Here is a 22,688-nt window from a genome sequence, read left to right on the forward strand (position 1 = left end):
CTGAAAAACAGCCCAGTGCTAGTTTAGCATTGTCAAATTCTTATTAAGTACGTAGATATACTGGCAAAAACTTCTGATCCCAAAGCCTCCTGGGTGGCAGCACATTGATTTGTGTCCATATTTGTGCTCTGGGCTTCCTCATGTCCTTCACAGTCTATGGCCCTAAGTCCACTGGAACCACCTCTGAGCTGGGTCCGGAGAAGCCAGGTCTTCCACCTTTTCTCCAAAGTGTGCGGAGGACCGGAAGGCACTTCTGCAGCTGGACGGGACACCCCTGTGTATGTCGAGACCTTGATGTGCCTGAGCATTCTGTGCTTTTTGCTGCAGTGGCCTGATAGCCTGCCTGGCAGAGAGCACCTCCTGGGCCCGGGCCCTAGCCTGGCTGGAACGGGGGTTCACCCATGGGAGAGACTAGCCACGCCAGCAGGAGACAGTGGGAAGAGGCCATGGAGCACTCATCAGACTCAGGGGCCCACATTCCTCACCAAACAGATGTGTTCATTTCTAAGGGGGAAACAAAAGACATTCTCTGTGTCTTTCACCTTGAAAGACATGGACGATTCATTACAGAAAGGAGACATTTCGGACTTTCTGAGCTTTCCTCTGGAAAATATGCCCACCCTTCAAACTACAGGCAACCTTCTTTTTCTCCTTTTACATTTCATGCTGTTCAGGCCTGGGCAGGCACAGGCTGGGGCCGAGGCCTGGAGGGACAGAGGTGACTGTCAGAACTCAGGGAACAAGGCTGAGTAGCCCAGCCTTCCCAGGGCCTCTGTCGCTACTGGGGAACCTCCTGTCCACAGCGCTCAGCACCAAACAGCTCTGCTCTCGCCTGTCTGCCACCTCCACTCTGTGGTCCTGGGGTGAGCAGAGAGCAGCAGGTGGCTGGGCTCTTAGACCTTGAGGTCTGGCAGACAGCAGGCTTCTCCGGAAAACACATGGAATCAGCCCCAATCTTGAAAATGGGGTGAGGGTCTGTGAACAGGGGGTTCAAGACCAACTGAACCCTATCCTCAGTCAGCCAGCATTCCTGTCAGACCCCCAGAGGGAGGGAAACCAGTCCTAGGGTACAGGCCCTGCTTCTGCTTGTGTGCATCCATCCTTGGGCCAAATCTTGCCGGGCAGCCCGAGAGCCGGGCCGGCCCTGAACCTGCCTGGACCCTGTAAGGGCAGCCAGTGCGAAAGTGCTGCCTGCCCAAGGTGGGCCCAGATGTGGGCTGGGCGGCCAGCCATGCTAGACAAGGGGGAGGAGGGAGGGGAGGACGGCAGCCAGAGGGAGGGGGCGGAGAGGGACAGCAAGGGAGGTGGGAGAGGGCTGGCTCCGGCGAGCCTGCTTCCGTAGCTTCTTGGGATGGACAGTATCTCCAAAGAAATCTCTACAGGTGGGCCATATACTTTTGCTCTTTTCCTCCTCATATGAGTGCCTCTCTTCGCCAGCATGCTGCCTTGAGAAAACGCTCTTTGACTTGGATTTGACCCCTCCTCCAGGGGGGACCCTGGGCACCCCTAGCCTGGACAGAGCTGCCACCTCTGCTTCCTGTCCCTCTGCCTCTGCGGGAGGAGCCGTTTCCCTCACAGGCTCCGAGACTCCTGCAGCTCCCTGCGCAGGTCTGCAGGAAGTGGAGGTGGGCCTGTGGCCGCAGGGCAGGACGCTCTGCTTACGTGGTGGAGGCTGGCGCGCATCACCTGGAACTGGTCAATCAGTTTCTTATGCAGAGGGCGCATCTCTGGGTGCACGAACTTCTCATGAACTGCCAGCCCGACTCCAAGGATGTGGACCTATGAAGGTGACAGACAAGGCCCTCTGCTAGCCAGGGAGCAGCCATCCAGTAGCACCTGGTCTCTCCCTCCTGGCCACTGGCCTCCAAGCCCTGCAAAACGTACCTGCTCCTGCATGAGCTCCTTGAGTTGGGCGATCTTCTCAGAGTCCCCTGGGTGCTTGGTGATGTACTCTTTATCGAAGAAGGCCTGTGAGAGGGGAGGCCACATCAGGACACGTCCCAGGGCTACTACCTAGGGGGCCCAGGGAGCACGAGTCTGAGGCGGCCCCCTCCTCACACACACACGCACCAACACGCCTCTAGCTGGCCTGCTTGAATGTCCTGCAGTCACAGGTGCGCGTTAGTGCCTAAGGGGGATGGAAAACGGCTGTGTCCTCCAAGCCTGGATGAAGGTCCCAGTCCTCATGAAGCCTGCATGGCCTGGGTAGGGCTGGCAGGGCCAGGTGCCAGGGTGTGGGGCAGGTTTCTTAGCCAGCCCAACTTGCTTGTGAAGGGCTGGGCTCCGGGGCTCCTCTTAGGGGCCACTTACATCATCCCATAATCAGATGGATTGCCCATCTGTCAGGGCTCAGAGAACAGAGGAGACACGATGTCACCAGAGAGCCAGGCCCCTGGAAACAGGGCACAACGGGAGTGTTGGTTGGCAGGGGGGTTAAAGCCTCACCTAGGGCTGCCCTCAGTTCAGGCATGAGCAGGAGTTGGAGGCTGCCCTGGGGGGCTGGAGCCTCAGGAAGAAGAGTGGAGACCCCTTCCACAGCTAGGCTGCCGCGGTTCCGTCCGAGGCCCTCACCTCTTGGTAGCGTGCAACGCCGCCATTGACAGCCGCATCGATGACGCCGTTCAGGCACATGCTCAGCAGGTTGATGTTGCCATGCGCCTGTTTGTGTTGGTACTGGCTGATCAGGGCCCGCAGCTCCTGGTTTTTATTCTCAACCACTTGGATGGCATTCTCCAGAGGGCTCACCTCCACCTGAGGCACACAGCACACGGTGTTGTCATCCTTGCCACAAGGACACACCTCCCTCACCACGGTCCCGGGAGCCAGGTCAGGTCTGTGATGTGGACTCCCTGCCCCGGTTCCTGGGACTTGGGACTCCCTGGGCCCTTTCTGATGTTCATTCTCTTTGGATTCATGTGCTCAGGAGCACAATGAGCAGTGAGATGCACCAGTTCTGGGTCAGACTGAACCTCAGAGACTAGTTTCTGCATTTGTAAACTGGGAGATTAAAATACCAGCTTCCTGGGGGTGCTGTGAGGATCAAATGAGAGCAGGTGGACAAAGCCCCCTGCACAGGACAGGCCTGTGGCAGCTGAGCCGAGGCAGGGGGCCGAAGCACTCCACTTCAGTCCTGAGAAGGGTCCCCAAAGCCAGGGCCGGGGAGCCATGGGGAGGCCAGCCCCACAGGAACATGTCTTACCAGCTCCCGCCTCTCCACTTGGAACCAGCGGGAGATGCCAGGCAGGCTGTGGCTCAGGGTCAGCGTGGTGCGTTCGATCCACAGGCTCTGCGGGAGGCGAGGGCAGCTGTCAGGTGGTTCCTGCCACAACCCAGCTGCCTGGGGCGAGAGCATGCTGAGTCCCCAAGCATAGGGACTAGCCCCTGACCTCACTGTAAGTGCCGCCCTGCTTCTGTTCACCTTGAATTCATTCTCCTTGTCCTTGGGGCCTTTGTGAAAAGGTCTGTCGTACCGGAACCGCCTCACGTTGTTGACGCGGTAGAAGCTCTTGACACGGTCCGGGACCCTGTCCATCTGCAAGACGTCCACATGATCTGGAATGGGCGTCACTGCATAGATCTGCAAGTCTGGTCGGGAAGTGAAGGGGAAACCCAGACTTGCCAGAGAGAGGGACCCGAGGAGCTAACTCGTCACCCCCAAAGAAGAGAGGAGCACACAGCTGTGCTCTGCACGGGCACAACAGCACCTCAGGGCGCACATCACACCCGAGCATGCTTAATTCAGATCCCCCATCTGCACCTCTCCGAGGCGCCACCCAGACCTCGGCACCCCATCTCCCTCCTCTGCCCCCACCCCATGCCCGGGGCTGTGCTCAGTCCTCCAAAGGCCAGGGATAATATCTGTGCACACAGAAGTGGGGCAGGGCACAGAAGTGGTGGCACTGCAGCAGCAAGAGTTCTGGTGGGGCCCCAACCCCCCATCATGGGCAGGGCAGCAGCCGGTGGGGGGTTCAGGGTGCCCTGAAGGCCTGCTGACCACACGGCCCTCAGCTACAGGCGTGCCACGGCCAGCCCCTGAGACAGACGTGCCCTGCTTGGGTGACAGCCTGCAAGGCCAGGAGCATGGCAGAAGGGCAGCTGCCTGGCTGGGCCGCACCTCCCAGGGGCCCAGCCCTCCATCCCCAAGTGTCGAAAGATACACTGGGCATCGCACTGCAGGATGGCATCGTCGGGGTGGTTGGGGTGCTGCATGGCGACGGCCTGCGGGAACTCGCTGAGCATCCTCTGCTGGAAAGCTTCCAGCCTCTCGTAGTCATGGCCACGGCACACGTACTCTTTGTTCTGCCACAAACACGAGCGTACATGCAATGCCTCACCGGAGCCCCGCCTGCGTGCGGCAGCTCCTCGTCTCACCCCGGTGGCCTGGAGCCCTGGGGCAGGCCCGGAACACAGCACTCAGTCCCTGCCCATCACTGCGGAAATGGTGGACATGAAGGGAGAGGGACAGCAGGAGGCCGCACGCGGGCGTATGGAGAGCGCCACGTGGGCAGAGAGCCCTGGGTCACCTGGGTCAGCCTGGTGCAGCAGAGTGGGGGAGGGCACCTAGGCAGATCCCCTTTGACAAAGCGGTGTCGGGCACTGACTGGCAGCCCCTGCCGGCCCATCTCCAGAGGAGGGGGAAGAGAGAGGTTCTGCAGGGCCAGCCACACGTGTCCCCATGCATGGATGATCACACACCAGGCCTCGGCTGAGCCCCACCGTTTTGGGGTAGGATTTCTGCCCCTGTTCATTTCCGCTCTGGCCCACACACCCAGATGGATCGGAAGGGGAGGGGACGCCGAGGTCAGGGGGGCAGGCTGGCCTCTCCCCTGCAACAGACCAGTAGTCACAGGACAGAGGCACACCTAAGTTCCTGGCCTGATATACAGAACTGACCAAGAAGGTAACGGGGAAGGGCTGGCCTTTTCACAGCTGCTCACACATGAACAGTCCCCACCAGGGTCTGCTCACAGGTGAAGTGAAGAGGAACAGAAACTGCCCCACGAAGGGAGGGCTGGATGTTTTCCTGCCTCCATGCAGATCAGCAGATCATCTCATTCGTGAGGCGAGGTGGGCAGATGGTCCAGAGAGCAACCTGCCAGAGCTAAAGTAATAGATGGCCTGGTGCTCAGGGAAGGTGAGTAGTAGCCTGGCTTTCTGGGGAAGACCGGCAGGGAGAAGGCAGAGCATTGACCTTGAGGCTGGCTGTCAGTTTCAAGTTTGCAGCCCCGTCTGAGCCAGATCTGGCTGCCACTGCTCCGCACTTCGTCCTGCCATCCGCCAGGCAAACAGCCACCTCTGCTGGGACCTCCTCCATTTGCCACCACTGAAATGAGTAGCTGAGGGGAGGGCAGGCAGGCCAGGCAGAGGGACATGCATGAACCACAGCTCCTAGGGAGTTATGCGGAGATGGGGATGGACTGACAGGTGGCACTTCCTAACACCCATTCTCTTTCTTCCTCCATCACTGGCACCCTTGAAAGCACATTTGAACATTCAGACTATCCCTTGCAAGCATATTTGGAAGGCTCGGAGGCAGGTTCTGTGCCAGGTCCTACTTGCCAGAGAGCTCTGAGAGCCCCAAGGCCACAGGCGTGAGGGTCAGACTACAACGGAGATCTGTTTGGCAGAGACAGAAATGGGGGCACAAAGCCTGGTTTTATAACACCCAAAATAATGATGTTTTGGAGTAAGATCTGGCTTATGATGTATAAATTGTGGGACTAGACAAGGAGAATAAAATGATGAAGCAAACTTTGCATATAAAATGAGAAGGAAGTAGGTTCCAGGGCCAGAATCCTTAGTTTGCTGGAATTTGTCCACATGCTTCTGGCTTCCAGTTCCTGTCCAGCGCCTCCTTTCTCTTCTGCTGGCCTCTGCTCCACGGCTGCTGCACATCCTGCGCCATGGGGACAGCAGACAGGGCCTCCTGGCACACAGGGCCGACGGTCCGTGCAGCGGAGAGGAGCCTGCCCTTCCGAGGAGACCCCGCTCTCCCTCATGCTCTGCTCCTGGAAACACCCCTGGGGGACGAGCCAGCACCCCCTTGGGGGGCACGATCAGGCAGGGCCTGCTTGCTGCCTGCTGCTGTTATTAGTTCCCACAGAAATCATTTTTATCTCAGCCTAGAATGATTACTGCCCAGGAAATGTGCATCGGGAATGTGGTCAGCCTGGACTCTGCTGCTGGCAGGCTGGCCGGCTGCAAGGAGCACTAAGCCCAGTTGATCTTTGATACGATACCAAGACTATGATTGCTCAGTGGCTACAGCGATTTCTCCAATACGACAGGCTCCCAAACGTACTGAAGGGATCCGACGGGATTTCCCAGCTACTCGCTGAGCCTGCGGACACTGCGATTCACTAAGATCCTGGAACTGGGGACAAGCAGGGCTCAGCACCAGGGCCCTTCCATCAGCCAGGGTCCTTTAGGTCATCTGAGAACAAGAGATCCTGGCGGGCTACCTCCCCCTGGAGGCTCTGGGCTGTGCTGATAAGGAGAAGATCACAGCTCTTGACCTGGTGTGAGTATGTCTGTCCTTCCACTCTGTTCACAGGCCAGCTCGCCTCCCCAGGGCAAGTGAGGAGAAGTGGCCGTCGTCATTCTGGGCAGAGAACTGGCTGCCTAGAAAGGCTTTCTGTGTCAAGTGCAGCGTTTAGCGGCTCCCACAAGCCCCAGGAGCGAAGGGGCTCTCCCCCAGGCTCTCTGCGAGCGACGGTCCTCCATCCCAGCCTTCCAGCCTACAGGGCAGCTGGGGAAGAGCCGTCACCCTAGTGACAGCCCCAAGAGTCCAGGGCTGTCTTGATGCTCTGCCTGGCTGAGAAGAGTCACAACGAAGGATTCCAGGCACTAGAAATAGAAGTTGGAAGGGTTCTAAGTGTACCTTTGGGCCGTTCTCAGACTGTGGTCATTTCCTGCAGGACCTTGGTTGACCTGGTAAGAAAACTCCCCTCATACATTCCAAGCAGTTACAAACAGTACAGCAGAGTAAGACAGAGTCTAAAGTTGGCAGTCAGTCTGGCTGAATAAAGACAGATGCCTTTTGTTGACTGCTTAGTCCTTCGGAAAGGTAGTCTTCAACAGAATAGAGAAAAAGGTACCCCCACCCCACCACACACACACAGGGTGTTAAGGAATCATGTGAAACTCAGTTCTCATCACTACGTGTGCAACTCACCCGGAGGAAGAAGGGGAACTTCCTGCCGTAGAAGCCGACCCGGAAGAACTCGGGCTCTAGGCGCTGCTGTTCCACGATGTTGTCATAGTAGCTGGCCTCTGTTTTCTGTGAACGAGAAAGGCGGTCCCCTTCAGGCTGGCCTGACTCAGGGGTCTCCAAAGTAAGCTCTCCCGGGCCCAAGTAGAATGTCTTTTGGAAAGAGATCCCGGAAACTCAGCCTCGTTGTGCACCGAGCTGTGACCAGCCTTGCCCCAGCAAGCCACACGGTGGGCAACATGACGTGACAGGTCAGCCTCTGGTGGTGGGGACAGGCCAGCCACGGCCACTGGGAGGCTGCTTTGAGTGTCCTTCCCAGTGGTTGGACCCAGCCCAAGACCCAGGCCTCCTGCACTTTTGGGGGCACACAATGTGGGGATTTTTGCCCAGGGACTTCAAGTTTTGACGGATCCTCACTACACGACTGACCCTGGCCAGTGCAGCTTGGAGGAGGCGGACAGCAATTTTCAGCATCATCTGCCATCAGCCCCATGGCAACGGTCTTGTTCACCCACCATCCTACTAGAGATGCCAACAGTCACCATGGGGGAGGCTCAGTTGCTAGATCATTGATACTGGTTCTAATTTAGGAGGCTTCAAACTTTAAAAGCTGAACAGGCATTACCAAGGTTGGTTCCGTTTTTCAGTCTTGGTTGACCTGGCTTTATAGCCAGAAAAGCTCACCAAACTCTGGCTGGGAAGACAGCTCTACTGCACTTAATCAAGGCTGCCTTCCAGGAAGCAGCAGCCTTCAAACACCAGTCAGGAGCCACTGCTAGAGAACCACACCTGGTATAGGCCCCTCGCTGATCTGGGTCAGGGAGCACCGCAGAAGAGCCGCACCGACCAGGGAGCATGGGGAGGGTGAGCTGAGACTGCTCACGTCTTTGCCAGTGAATCAGCAGCTGTTGTGACTCGGAACCTAGCGCCAGCAACCAGGAAAATTTGGTGGAGACCATCTACGTTCATGGCACATTTCACTTAATTTCTGAATATTTTGCACCAAAGAAAGTGCATGAAAGCGACCAGAAGCCGAAGCAGGGCCAGATCTTGTAAGGTTTTTGATGAAGTGTCCCTGAACGTGGTCATTTCAGGGAAAGCTGCTTCATGAAGCCAAGTGGCCACCTCCTCCTTGAAGCCCCCCTCCTATTCTGCATGTGTGGCTTCTCCCTTCCCTGAGTACCGGTGGCCCCTGGGGTCTGAACCATACTGTCATTTTTTTAGGTGTGTATTTTGGCAGACTGCAGGCATCCCAGGGCAGGAAACCTGGCCTCTGGTCTGTATTGTCCACAGCCCTCAACCAAGGGCTCGGCCACAGCGGAGACTCACTCAAACAGTGGTGCCAGGAAGGCGCTCACCCCTCCAGCCAGGGTTGGGTGGGGAAGGGCCATGCTCACCCGAATCCAGCTGAGGCTCTGATAATCGTAGAGGCTCTCATATTGACAGGCCAGCTCCCTGCACAGGGGGATCCCGAACTCCCAGCTCTGCATCAGAAATAGGAACAGGGCTTCAGCACCTCAGGTGTCCTTGGAGCAGCCCATTCAAACACATCGGAGGGCGTGGCCGAAGTCCCCGGAGCCTCACAGAGACTGGTGCTCAAAGCCAGCTGGGGGCCGCGCCCAGCACGTGCCTTCTCCACCGCGCTGCTGGCCTCTCGGCTTTGCTCTCACGCAGCTGCACCTCCGCGCGGCCTTGCCCAGACACCTTGTCAAGGATGTGGGTGCTTCCCATCCATTTCCCACCTCATTACTCTGGAGTTACCTTATTTTAAAAAAGTGCTTACTTTTTTGTTGTATTAGTCTCAATTAGAGGATAAACTGCATCAGCACAGGGGCCCAGTTTATTCACTTTATCCTCAGAGCCTACAATAGGGCCAGGCAGGAGCAGGTACTCAGTAAAGATTTGTTTAATGAGTTAATGAAGGAAATAATGACTTAAAGACCACTTAAGCTCAGGAACAAGTATAGAAACAAGGAGTTGGGGCAGGCCTGTCAATCTCCTTTACAGAAACGTTCCAGTGTCCAGCAGGCTTCCGACGGGCCCCAGTCGGGCCCAAGGCCGCTCCTGTGTGGGGGCCCCGTCACAGCCGCAGTGTCTTGCCAACCCCGTTCTTTTCCTCGCTTGGACTGGGAATCACCGGATCACTTGACACCGTAAGCTAGGCCCTTCTCCCCTTCCTCTGAACACCAATGCAAATATTTTATTACAGGGAATGTTAAGCTATAGACAAATGGAACAGAAGAATGAGCCGAGGTGCTCTCACCGAGCTCAGCAATGACCCCTGTGCCCTGTCTTACACCTTCCAACCCAACCACTCCCTCCTCCCCTCAGTCCTTGAAGCAAATCTTAGACATCACACAATTTTGCCCATAACTATGTCAATATGAATATTTTTAACAAGGACAATATTGAAAAAATCTATTTAAAACAGCATCGGGATAAGGACAGCGCTACCCCCTTTGGGACTGTGTTTCTCAGAAAGAGCGTGTTATTCCTACCCCCTGAAGAAACTAATGCTATGTGAATTGAAACTGCAGGGCCAGTTAAAAATACTGAAAAACCAAAGAGCATTTTAAACAGACCCTGACTCCCTGCTCCAAAACAATGCCTCTGCCCAGCAAGCTAAAGGCTCTGCTCCCCCACATCGGAGCTTCAAAAAAGGGGGGTGCATGCCAGCCCCCTCTCTGGCTCCAGGTGCTGTGTGGGCAGGTTTCAGCCACCGGCCCACAGCAGGTCTGTCTAGCAGGTGGCTCCGTGGGGGCCACATAAGCAGCTGAGCTGTGTGTAGACCTCTGGCCAACCTGCCAAGAGCGACTGCAGGGACCTGCTCATTCAGGTCTTGAGGGCCCCACGTGGGGCTAAGGGCTCTGCCTGCTGACGGAAGCCCCAGTAGAGCCTTCACCCTGCTGGGATCACTGCTCATCTGCCTTGCTGGAATCTCTGCCCTGGTTTGTAGCCTGCGCCTCCCAGCCCCACCCCTGCCACCCCAGCTGTCTTCAGAGTGAGGCAGGACCGGGAGTTCTGGAGGTGCTGTGCTGAGCACGGTGCGCGAGGGCTCTGAGAGCTGACTGCATGCAGAGGGACTGCCCGGCAGGGGCGAGGCAGCCCGTCCACATCCTCTCTTGGTTTCCTTCTTTCTGGCAGGAGGCAGAGCTGACTGTCCGACTCCCCCCTGCTTTGCACATCCTGGTTGAGCCCTGGCAGGGGAGGCACAAAAGCTTCCCTGTCTGATCTCTCTGCCCTGCGATACAGGACGGGCTCCCGTCTTCACGCCCCTCCCTCCCTCCCTTGGCTGCCATCAGCCATGCCCTCTGGAGCGTCCCTCTCTCCTCCTCTGGCCTGGGAGGGCTGACCCTCTGTGGGCCGGAGTCCAGCTCACCTTGGAGCAGTTTCCTAGGCCGACTACCTCACTGGGGGAGAGGACAGCCCAGGGCTGCGCTGTGACTGTGAGCTGACTCAGTCCTACACACTCAGGGGCAGACCCGGGGTCGGAAGAGACTGGGTGCCCGTGAGGCAGGACACAGGCTGGGTGCACGTGGAGGGAAGTGAGGAGGGCCTGGCTGTGGGGTGGGCTGTGCTGAGGACTGGGCCCCTTTTCTCACCCCTCCCCTGGCGTCTTTTCCTTTTCTACTTTCCTCCTGCCACCCAGCTAGCTTCTCTCCTGGCACTAAGGACCCTACAGGGGCACTTTTCCTGTAGTAGACAGGTTTTACTTTCCTGGAGCCCTTAAGAAAAACCATGAATGCTTCCAAGAGGAACAGGGCAGCCATGCCCCCCGGTTCTATCGGGTCCTGAGGCACAGAGACAGAGAGGCTGGGCCTTTCGTGTGAGCCTAAGAAGGAATCTCTAGGAACCCCTTAGGACGAGCTCAGGGGCGAGCTCGCTGAGCAGTCTGTGCTCAGCGCAGAACCCGCTCCCTCTACAACTCGCGGCGAGGGAGGGCTGCTGGGAGGAGTGGGAGATGCCCGGGAGGTAGCCTCTGAGGCCGCGCATCCCTGTCCTCATCCTGCATGCACGATATTCAGGCAGGTTTTGTGTTTCATCCCTTGTACATTCTAAGCTCTAAGCCTGCTTTTCTGAACACTGCTACCGCAGTGGGTGGGTGAAAAGGGGCTGGTGGCACTCTCGCGTCCCCTGGGTGTGGGCTCCTCAGTTTAGGATGACTCTCCATGCTGTGCTCAGCACCATGGGAAGAAGAGGGCAAGCACGCTAAAAGTGCTCATGCACATACACACCGTGCTCAGCTGTGCCCTCTGAGCTGGGAGGCCTGCTGGGCAAGTGGTTAAGTGGCAGGTCGAGGTGAGGTGGGCGACAGGAAGACAGCCTGAAAGTATGCTGACATGGGGCCCTGCGTCCTGCCCTGGCCCACCAAGGAGAGGGGCTCTGGGCACCATGTGTGAAAGGGGTGCACGTGGGCCTCTTTCTGGTCTGGGTTATGCAGACTCCTGTGGCTGGCTGGGGGAGGTGCTTGCTCACCCATGCATTCCCTGCTGGGGCCAATGCACTTGACAAACACAGAAGGCTCCTGTTATGTAAAACTGATCAGTGGTTCCTGATTTATGGGCAAGTCATTAATATTTAAGTCTTCCTTTTTCATGATGAAAAAATTCATTTAAAAAAACCGAAATTTCCATCCCAGTCTTGGGTTCAGCCACTACAGTTCCCTGAATAATCATTTTTCAGCCTGGTAAACATGCTCCAAGCTGACTGATGAGGGAACAGGTTCAACAAGGTGCACAACCAGCCTTTCCAGGGTGCAGGCGGCACCCCGCAGGTGGTCGGGGCCCCGAGGCCTGAACCCACGCTGATGCCTGCCAGTCCCACAGGTTCAGGTTGGGTGGGGAATAACCCACTGGGACGCCCAGACTGTGCTTGGAGGAAGGGAAATCCAAGACCAGGCCTGCCTACAGGCAAAACCCATTCACTTTCTTTTTTTTTTTTTTTAAATAAATTTAAAACCTGTTTATTGCTTACAAACTGCAGTCCAGGGCCGAAAACCCATTCACTTTCACTGCTCATCTTTCTAAGGCAGATTAGAAAGCCATGCCCAATCTTTAAGTACATCTATCAACAGAAGCGGCCCGGAAGCCCCTGCGCAGGCACCCACCCTCACCTACCCTCCTGGCCCATGCCAGCCTGGGCCCCGCAGTACCAACCTTGCCCTTGCTGAAGTAGTGGAGGATCTTGCGGCACAGGCCCTCCTTGCGCTGCCACTCGGTCTGGGCCGGGTAGTGCAGGAGCTCCCGCAGCGGCCGCTCCTCCCAGCGCAGCAGCTCGCAGTACAGGAGCAGGGTGAACGCCGCCTCTGTGAGGAAGCACGGAGCTCTGGGGCTTCTCCCCAGGTGCAGGTGCAGCCTGGGGCCAGGCTAAGGACACTGGTGCCAAGGGGACAGAGGGCTGCCCAGCCCACCCCCAGCCCCTGACCGGAGCACAACAGGGCCACAGAGCCTGGTAGATGCCTTCCCTCCACATTCTCATCACCCATTCTGGGCTCCAGATAAAGCATAGCCTGGCTGCCTTAGGGGCTGTGCACAGCTTGCCCTGCTCTGGGAGATACCAGCATGTCAGGAAGACTTCCTGGGTTCCTTTTTGCTCAAATGGTGACAGTTTTCCTTTCTAACCTTCTCAAAACTGGCTCTTAGGGGTGAGGGCTGACTAGGCTTCTCTCAGCTCTCCCTAAGGCAGCCCCAATGCCTCTAGCTTTATTTTCTGACCTCAGCATGATCTGGGAATGACTGTTCTCCTCATCTCTATTGTTTCCAGAGGAGTGTGAATGGTGGTAACCAGGATGGGCCCGGAGCCAGAAGCTCCATTCCTGGAGGAACCTGAAGCTGGCACTGGTTCCTGGGCAGAGGTGCCGGAACACCTTACCCATACTCAAGACAGCTGGAGAGGGTCTGTGCGACGCAGCTAGGGGCTGTGGCTCCTAAGCCCCGAGGATGGAGTCGCCCGGAAGTAGAGCCGCTGCTCAGGGCCTTCCTGCAGCCTGCTCCCCTATTCTGGTTGCTCGCTTTTAGGGGGCTCACTCCTGGCAAGTGAATTGGTCTAGACTCTGCCTGGCCTTTGGGGCCTACTCATGCCAGCTCACCATGACCACGGGGAATGCCAATCCTAGTGCCTCCATACCCCTCCCAGTTTGACCGGGCACACCTGCTGACAGCCGCTCCCCAGGCCTCCCCACAGCCTGTCTCTCGGCGGGAGCTCTGTTCTCCTGCCCAGGGATGCACACACGTCCTCACTGCACCTGCCCAGAAGCCCATCTCTCTGGGACAAGCCCCTAAGGCACTCAAAGCCTCCCTCTGGGACCTAGGGAACCATATGGAATTGTTTCTTCCCTGCCTACATTCTTTTCAGATCCTATTCCTGAGACCACCAGGGACAAGGTTCAGCACCCTCTCTCTGTCCAAAAGTTGAGCCAGCCCGTCAGCCACAGCCCAGTCCTCCAGGAGTCAGGTAAACTCCCCTCCTGGCCCACGGCATTTATCACAGCCTGTTGCTTTGGGGCTCAGAGGGCTGCTGGGATCATGGGTACAGTGGACACAGAGAATGGCAGATTCAGCTGGGTCATTTCACATGTAACTCTTGCCAAGCTGTGTGGTCAGGAAAGGTGGCATTTGTGTCAAACACTCTGACATCTAGAGATAAGGAAGGGGGATTCTGTGTTTCTATGGTTCCATCTGATTCTACTCACATTTGTGGACAAGAAATCTTGAGTTTCCTGGTCTATCACACAAATCTAAGTCCTGTGTCCAAAGGGCTAAGAAGGAGTGTCTGGTCACCACAGAGAAGAAGGTGGCTATTTTGGGGGAACTATGGCACAAGGTGATCAGACAGGACACACACAGATGCACAAACTCTCCTGGCTCGGAGTGGCGCTCATTTAAACGCTGACAGGCACACTCGGCTGCTTTTAAATCGTCCTATTGGGAAGGGCCTTAGAGATGGGTTAGATTGTAGCTAGGATGAAAGGGCCTCCGTAAAGCCAGCTGGAAAAGCAGATGGGCGCTCTCCATCCTCCTGCCGGGGGCTCCGAACAGGCCGCCCTGCAGCTGTGGGGAGCTGCCTGGATGGCCAGACAGGCCTGCCAGCAAGCGGGAAGGTCCAGGGTCCAGCAGAGGATTCTGTGTTATGGCCTCACTTACTCCAGCCACGAAGGTCCTCAGAAAGGCTCTGCTCATGAGGAGTGACAGTGAGCCCAGGCCTTGTGGCCTCGGGGGGTGGACAGGACAAGGACGTGGGGCAGCCTCAGGCAGCAGAGTTCGTGCATGCAGCACAACGGAGGGTCTGCCTGCTGCCTCCCACCATGTGCCGTTGTGCGGCCTACAGCGCCTGCTGAGAGCCGGCATGTGGCGGCCAGTCTTTCCCTGCCACTGTGCACACCTGTCCAGGCTGTGCTCACGGGACACGTGGCTCTCCTGCCCTGCTCACCTGTGTAGTTCTCAGCCTGCAAATGCATGTCACAAAGCTTATGGATATAGCGGATATACATCTCTTCCTTGTTAATCTCTGATTTGTAGAAGTTCTGTAGGAGAGGAAGAAATGCTCATTAAGGTGAGAGAGGTTGCCACCTGTGGGGGCCGCACCCGCATGCCAGGCAGCTGGCTGAGTCCTGGGAGTGCTGGGCCGGAGGCGAGGGCAGGCCATGGAGGAGCCGCATCAGAGAGAGAGGGAAGGGACCGGCCCAAAGGCCCAGCTGCTGTGCGGTGGACCCACCGGGCATCCGCAGGGGCTCGAGCAGGGAGGAGGAGGGAGTGACAGAGCGCACGGGCAAGGGTGTGGCACCGTGGCAGGGCCTGGCCAAGAGGCCAAAGGGAAGCTCCTTCAGTCCTTTCCCAATTGGGAATGTGACTGATGAGGTGCAGTGCCCAGGGCCCAGGGAAGGAGCTGATGTCCCGACTCAGCCAGCGGGCCCCAGCCCCATGCCCTGGGATGGTGAGCCGGGTGAGCGGGCAGGCGGAGGGGGGAGCCCCTCTGCTCACCATCAGGTTAACCGTGCAGCCGATCTTCTTGTTCTCCGTCTCCTCCCCTTTCATGCAGTCCCTGGGAGGAGAGACAGGTGACTGTCCCACGGCACGAGTGGTGCTCTGGGCCGGCATAGAGGTGCACTGTCACTGCGGCAGCGTCTCCCCCTCTGCCAGGCTCTCCAAAGGCGCCCTCAGCACCACTGAGCTCTGCGGAGAGAACAGCTGACCTGCCTGGCAGCTCGCCTTTGGACTGATTCAGAAGCCATGATCTGACTGAGAAGTCAGGCTTCCATCGAACAACTAACTTCACCTGGACTCTCAGGCTGAACACATAAAATCTCTGAGCTCACAGGCTGCTTCCTCTAATCTGCTCACAGCAAGGACCAAGGGAAAGAAATAAAGAGACTTTGGGTGAAAAATGGAGGTGGAGAAGTAGGGCCCCTAGCCCCTGGAAAGCAGCCGGAAGCCCTCCTGGGTCACACTGCTGGCCCAGGTGACATTCCCTGCCCATCTGCAGTTGGCTCTGAGGCGGGGCTGCACCAGGACCTGCAGCCACTCCTGGCCCTGCTCTGGGGACAGCCTTTCTCTTCCCTGCCTGTGCTCATCCCTCTGAGCCATGGCCTTTCTGGATGGAGGTCCAGATGGCTGCAAGTCCCTGGGAGGCCTCCTGGGTGGGTGTGCCCCTACTTGGGAGGGTCTTGGGACAGCCTAGCCTATCCCGGGAGAAGTCTGCCCTCCTCTCCTGGGCCATCAGTGCGTTTCTAATGGCTGGTGATGCCCCCGATGCCAGAATGGTCTTCCCCCTGAAAGCCACACAGTGTCACTTTTCAGGTCAGGTAGGTGCCCTGGAAGATACCTGTAGTCAAGAAGGCGCTCCATGAGGCGGGTGACTGAGGCCACGAAGGATACACCGGTCTCACGCCATGTCTCCTGCTCCACCTTCTCCAGCAGGCTATTGGCAGAGGCGGGGGAAGCAGACACAGCGCACAATTCATGAGCCTCCCCTGGGCACAGAGTGAGGCCCCAGGGCCCGGGGCGGCGGTGGGTCTGGAGGTGGCAGACTTACCCCACCAATCTTACCTGGGGTAGGGCCCAAATAGCTGGGTTCTGCTCCACGCAGCAGAAAACAGAACAAGGCAGTCACTGAACCGGCAGCACGAGCGAGCCTGGCTCCCTGCTCCTGCCCAAGCTCCAGTGCCACCGCACTGAGGGAGGCTCTCAGAGCCCCAGTCCCTTTCAGGGGTACGCTGTGGGGTCTGTTCTGAAGCAGCAGCTGAGCAAGAGCCCCTGAGGGCTGGACCTGGCTTTGCCAGTTGGCTACCTGCCTCTATCACCGCCTAGAGCCATCCTCAGCAAACACGCGGCCGACCTTTCCCTGTAAACCAAGGGAGATTCCCACCGGTCCAACTCCAGGAGCCACACTAGGTGTCCCCACTGTCAGGATGTGCCAGAGCTGAGAACTAACGCCAGGTCTCTTCCTCAGTCGCCAGCTAGCCTGTGCCCTGTGCCTCCTCCACAGGGCCTGGCCTCCGACTTCCCCTGGACCTCTCCCAGGGGACCGTGGCCCGGACTCTCCTGCCTGCTCCAGTGATGAGCTCTGGCACAGGCCCCACTCCTGCTTCTTTTCCACACTGTTTCCAGCTCCCTAAGGTCATGGAAGTCACCTGGGTGGCAGGCCCAGCTGGGGGTCCAGCACTGGGCCCTCTGCCCATAGCCTGGCTGCTGTTAATGCTGCTATGATGATGATGCCGCCTCCCCGCACAGAGCATCAGCCTGCGCTGGGCCTTCCCACGGGACCACATGCCACAGACAGAAGGCAGGGCCACTGGCTCTGGCCACTGAGCTGTGTGGGTAAAGCCACTGTGTCAGCGTTTCCCAAACTGTCCACAAAGCTCTGCTATTCTGAGCTTTCTGTGAGCAAACAAGCATGGGAAATGACGGTCACTGCCCACTCCTTTTGGAGATTTTCCACTTTAAAGGCTTTGCGAAGTCCTAAGATACAGAGGCCTGTTCAGTTTTAATTGAATCTTTTCTAAATGAATCAGCCCATGATATGCTTAGTTTCATTTTCCCAGCACACCTACAAACATCCTCCCAAAGTATAAGCTGGGAAACACTGCTCCAGGTCATCAGTGGCTTTTAGTTCTCAGACATGATTCAGAAGAGTTGATGGGAGCGCTATTTGGTCAGGTAATGAGTGATTCCAAGCTCTTTCTGTGCTTTTTCTTTTGTACTAAAATCATTTGTCAGTGGCTTAGAAGATTTCCCTGCTTTATTCCTACAATTAGAAGCATCTTTAGCTAAAAGAGAAACACTAAAGGATGAATTCATTTTCACAAATTGTAATTATTTCAGTTTCAAGTGAATCGACATTTTATTGCATGTCCATCAAGGAACAGAGTGGGCAAGTACAGCAGGAAGACCCCCTCTTGGAACTGGAGGACCCGGCCCTCCCCCAGGGCTGCCTCTGACGGGTCGAGCAGCAGGCGCATGCCGACACTTCCCGGAGCCCCGTCTCATTGCCCTGTTTGCCAGGTGCCCAGCCCCCTCACAGGCGTGTTGTGACGATTAAACAACTAAAGTCAACACATTTTGTATACTGTAAAGTTCTAAGCAAACATATGGTATTATTACTGGAAAAATATGTTACAGACTTGTCTTCAAAATGGCACCAAAACAAAGAAAACCTCAAAGCTGGAAGTAACGAGCAAGAGGGGAGAGGCCACTAGAACTGTAGGTGTCTTTTAAGATTTCGTTTTGTAGGAAGATAAAATGCCCGGCATCAGCATCCACCTGGGAGGACCCTCTGTGGACTCAGCCCTCTGGCAACTCCTGCAAGGTCTTTGGTCTCCGTCAGCTCTACACAGAAGCCACGAATGGTGGACCTGGGAGAACCCTTGATGTCATTCAGGACAACCACCGAGTTTCCAAACAGGGGGCCCGGCCTGGTCAGGTGTGTGACTTGTTCAAGGCATAAGGTCCAGGGCGGTGTTTTGCAAGCTTCTTGCACAGTCTCACCAAGCAGGGATTTAACTCCCCCCACAGAAATGCCAGCAGCGAGCCCTCACTGAGTCCCCACCTGGACGCAGCGTGTGCTATGAGGACTTACAGCAGTCCTATTCCTGACGGCAAACCTCGGAGCACCGAGTCTTCACCTGTCCCACCTCTTTAGTCAACTATGACAAGCCCCTGAGACAGCTTGTTGGCATCATGCTGCTTTCCTGTTGATGGCAGTGGGCACCACTGCCATCAGGAGCCACTAGGGTCCATCCTAATGCTGCCCCGGGTGGGCACCCCTCCCGTTAGCCACCTCACCCCCCCCCAGCTGGGGTGCCTGGGGCTGAAGCAGCTTACAGCAGCCCGAAGAGCTCCCTGTAGCTCTCATCGCCTCTCCCTTCAGACACCATGCTGTCCAGCTTGTCAATCAGCTCGGCCTCCACCTAGAGGGAAGCAGAGACGTCGTAAACCCGAGCCGACCTCAGAGGAAGGCTGGAAGTCCAGCCGCGGAGTAGGTGAGGGAGCTGGGGCCTGCTTCCTGGTTCTGCTCTGGCACCCAGTCAGCACCAGGGAAGGCAGGATCCCATCCACAGCAAGAGGCCACCTACCTCCCCCAGTCAGGAAGGCCTCCATGCATGTAAATGAACTGGGACTAACTCATCTCAGATACTCCTTTCCCAGCCTGGGACAAAAGGCAAGGATTCCCAGGAGAGAAAAGTATCATGGACCCCAAACAGGCTTTTGTCAAGTGTTTTTCTGTCTTAAAGATGCTCATTCGAAACAATTCGTATGTATGAAACCCATCAGTCACAACGTTGTCCTCTGGCCACCAGTCATAGAGGAGCCTGCTGCAGTGGCCTCTCCAACAGCTGGCACTTATCCGGGTCAGGGAGACGTGACTGTTTCCTTCACATACCCTCCTTCAGGGTGAAAGGCTCTGCCATCTGTCCCCACAGGACCTAAGGCCTGTGGGGCTGTGGCCCCATCTCGTCCCTGGGCTCTTTAGCCAAGAGGAAAGCATGGCCTCTGCTCCCGCCCCGCCAACCTGCCAGGCCCTCGGCAGTGTGCAGCCACCTCCCCAACAGGCCTCTGGGTCTAAGCTGAGGGGAGAGATGAGTTGTTAGCGACTGAGAAAAAATCTTAAACCCCTGCTAGCCACTGTATTGTGGTAGTATTTATATAGATATTTCATACAAACAACAAATGGCGTGGGTGCATTTAATAACCTGTAACAGAAGCATTTTCTAACTCCAAACAGGGCCAAAGAGTCCTAAGGCAGTGAAGAAATAAAACAATAATTGAAGTAGGAAATTCATCGAAGGCAATTATGGTTACTGAAATCCTACCAGCAGAAATTAGAATGGATGAATAAGCACGGCCCTTTATAGAGATCTGCTGCATGGCCAGGATGGGGACCTCGGCTGCCCTGATGACTCAGCTGCTTGAACAGACATTTCAGAGGAAATAGAGGGTCTGAGACCAGGGGTCCTTAGGGACAGATGCCAGATCCATCTGGCTTCTCTGTGTGCAAAGGGGGCATGGGCAGGGATGGCCTGGGGCCGTGCAAAGTCGGGCAGAGCTGGGCCTAAGAGCCAAGGTGTCTCATCCATAGTTCAAGGCTTGTCTTGTCTCACAGAGTCAATCAGCTGGTTACAGCCTGCCAAGGGAAGAGGGGTCTGTTTAGAACATGGGGTCTCTCGCCACATGCAGGTACAGGTAGCCTGTGCTTTCCAGATCAGGACAAAGGTGAGGAGGACCTGGGGCAGCAGAGAGGACAACCTTTGTTAAACGTAAATTCTCAAGCTCCCACTGGATCAGAAACTTGGGCGGGGGCAGCAGTTTCAACAGTGGTTCTGGTGCCTGTTCAAGTGTTAGGACTTCTTTATTAGGCAAAGGAGCTGGTGGTAGAAGGGTGTGGGGACACTACTTCATCGCCCTCTGTGTGCTGATAAAGGAAGAAGTTACTAGGAGAAACGGAGAAATCTAAAACAGGGCACACTGAAGATCAATGTCTGCAAAATCAATGCTCTAAGCCAAACGAAATACTAAGTTCTTCAAATATATTGTGTCATAATTGACAATATGGACAGTTTCAGGTCTGTGGAGTTCTTTCTATTCTACAGAATCAATATTCTTGAAGTGACACCTGCCTGTCTTAACAACCCTGTTAGTCATTCATTCAACAAACACCTGTTCTGTGACATAACCGGGGCCTACTTCTGACAAAACCTTTACCTCTGTGAGCCTGTCTCCTCACTTAGGAGGTGGTAATGTTGGTTGAAAATCCTCTTCAGAGTCTCTGTACCCTCAACTTAGGAAGTGCTCAATGAATGCTAGTTTTGATTTTCATCCCCACGAACCCACCACGGCTCAGGCACTGTGCTGCGTTCTAAGAAATGAAGGCACGGGAAACAGTCCTGGTCCCCAGCAGCTCATCGCCTGGCAGTGGAGCCAGGGGCCGCAGCTGATGCAGTTCAGCCTGGCCAGTGACTGGATGGGGCACACAGAGGGCAGCCTGGGCACCATGAAATCAACAGGCAACAGAGTTTCCAAAAACAGTGTTGTAAAAATCTAAGAGATGTTTCTACTCTTTGACCCAGCAATTACAGGTGAGAAATTTACCTAAGAAACTAAGTAGGAATGGATATGTTTTTTTTGTAGTATTAACAACGAAAACCTGGAATGAACCTACATTTCTAAAACTAGGAGCCTGACTAAGTACACTGTGGTCCGAGCCCTGCAACGGGACAGCGCATGGCAGTTCCCCCGACAAGGCAGGGCAGCGGGGGAACCGCCACGAGAGGCAGGGGTGACAAGGCACTACTAAAAAGGAAGGTTCACAACCACTATACACGATGCTTCCATTTTTTAACATAAAAACTCTATGTATTTGGGAAAAAATCTAAAAAAGACACGCCCTGTCCCACTCCCCTGCAAGTAAGATTATGGGTTATATTTTTCCATTGTAGCTTATTTGCATTTTTAATTTTTCTAAATTAAATAAGTACTGCTTTATAATTACAAGAAGTGTTTTTAGTAGGTGCTAAGAAGTAGGGGAACAGTTAACAGGGCCAAAGCTGTGGGAAGTACAACTGGAATCAAAACCAAAACGCTGCAGGATTTCGGCGACTTTGGTGAAAGTTATGCGTGGCCTTCAAGGGAGCAGTTTCAACAAAGTGGGTGTGCAACATACACTAGACTGAACTGGCAGGGCGGTGGGAAGCGGAAATGTCGGATGAGAAGAGCAGACTGTTCTTAAAATATGCGGTGGCAAGGGAAGTGGCCACGAGACTTTTGTAACCAGGGACAATGAGGTTTACATGCTTGTGCGTATCAGTTATTCAGGACGGTCTTACTGGGGAAAGAACACAGTGGAGTCTTGAGGTGTGAGACAGATGAGCACCAAGTCAGACCAGCCCAAAGCTAGCCTCTTCTTCCAGAGCAGTGATGGTGGGGTGCAGCCAGCCCCTCTGAGTACACTCAGATGACCCATGTGCTGTTCTCAGTGTCATCTGCTTCCTGGAACTGGGGTTCTCTCATCAGGAAGTTGTGCATTCTGCACCATTACAAGGCACAGGTTGTGATATCATAGAAAAGCAATGGCTCTCTTTGGTTCAAAGTTATTATTTCCCAAACTTCTGAAGGCATTAGATCTGCACACTCCAAAAAATGAAATCTTATTTTAAATACTATTTACCCATGATGAAGAGCATCCATCTATTAAGAAACCTGGAGCCAGAATCATACTTAATTGTGAAACACTGATGCTTTCCCCTGAGATTAACAACAAGGCAAGGATGTCTACTCTCGTCACTCTTACTGAATATTGGACTGGAGGTCCCAGCCAGTGCAACAAAGCAAGAAAAAGAAATGAGGCATATGGATTACAAAGGCAGAAATAAAACTGTCTCTATTCACAGGTGACAGGATTATCTAAAAAGAAAACCCCAAAGAATCTACAAAAAAGCTTCTAGAACTTTTTGTATCTGTCACTCTAACGTTAATTTACAAAAAAAATTCTATTTCTATATGTCAGCAACAAACAACTAGAAAGCAAAATTTAAAAATCAGAGTAATTTATAATAGCACCAAACCCCAGGAAATATTTATATATAAATCTAATAACATGTGTGAGATGTTTTCTCAAACTACAATGGAAGACATCAAAAACACCTAAATAAATGGAGAGGTATTACTGTCTTCATGGACTTGAAATATTATTAGGTATTATTAACATATCGATTCTCCCCAATTTGACTTATAGATTACAATGAAATCCCAATCAAAATCCAAGCAAATTTTTTGTAGATACTGGCATACTGATTCTGAGATTTAGAGGAAAAGGAACTGGAACTGCTAGGACAATACTGGAAAGAAAGGAACAAAGCTGGAGAAGTCACACCACTTAATTTTAAGGCTAACTATAAAGTAATCATAAGACAGAGTGGTGATGTGAAAGATCAGACCTATGGATCAATGGAAAGACTGGTGAGTCCAGAAAGCGCACCACACACATA

At 54.9% G+C, this 22,688-nt stretch overlaps 1 protein-coding gene and 1 long non-coding RNA gene across 8 annotated transcripts in view; one reads left to right on the forward strand and one right to left on the reverse strand.

Annotated features, from left to right (window-relative positions):
- Positions 1-22,688, reverse strand: part of DOCK3 (dedicator of cytokinesis 3) — a 347,773-nt gene that overhangs the window by 14,219 nt on the left and 310,866 nt on the right. For 5 of the 7 annotated variants that reach the window (XM_057487070.1, XM_057487078.1, XM_057487059.1 and 2 more), the window contains exons 33-46: positions 18,529-18,614; positions 16,255-16,281; positions 16,031-16,126; positions 15,190-15,250; positions 14,639-14,732; positions 12,367-12,515; positions 8,608-8,694; positions 7,175-7,279; positions 4,158-4,299; positions 3,419-3,585; positions 3,200-3,286; positions 2,572-2,751; positions 1,885-1,968; positions 1,663-1,779 (exon numbers count right to left, since the gene is read on the reverse strand). In XM_057487070.1, the coding sequence (XP_057343053.1) occupies positions 1,663-1,779; positions 1,885-1,968; positions 2,572-2,751; positions 3,200-3,286; positions 3,419-3,585; positions 4,158-4,299; positions 7,175-7,279; positions 8,608-8,694; positions 12,367-12,515; positions 14,639-14,732; positions 15,190-15,250; positions 16,031-16,126; positions 16,255-16,281; positions 18,529-18,614 (1,482 nt within the window). The remainder of the gene's footprint in view (positions 1-1,662; positions 1,780-1,884; positions 1,969-2,571; positions 2,752-3,199; positions 3,287-3,418; positions 3,586-4,157; positions 4,300-7,174; positions 7,280-8,607; positions 8,695-12,366; positions 12,516-14,638; positions 14,733-15,189; positions 15,251-16,030; positions 16,127-16,254; positions 16,282-18,528; positions 18,615-22,688) is intronic. The other 2 variants (XM_057487062.1, XM_057487065.1) reach the window with 2 other exon arrangements.
- LOC130679147 (uncharacterized) lies at positions 12,527-16,184 on the forward strand. Its single transcript, XR_008992159.1, has 3 exons — positions 12,527-12,661; positions 13,565-13,663; positions 15,248-16,184. It is a non-coding gene; the product is annotated as an uncharacterized LOC130679147 (long non-coding RNA).

This window comes from Manis pentadactyla, chromosome 1, assembly GCF_030020395.1.
Source record: "Manis pentadactyla isolate mManPen7 chromosome 1, mManPen7.hap1, whole genome shotgun sequence".
Lineage (NCBI taxonomy): Eukaryota > Metazoa > Chordata > Mammalia > Pholidota > Manidae > Manis > Manis pentadactyla.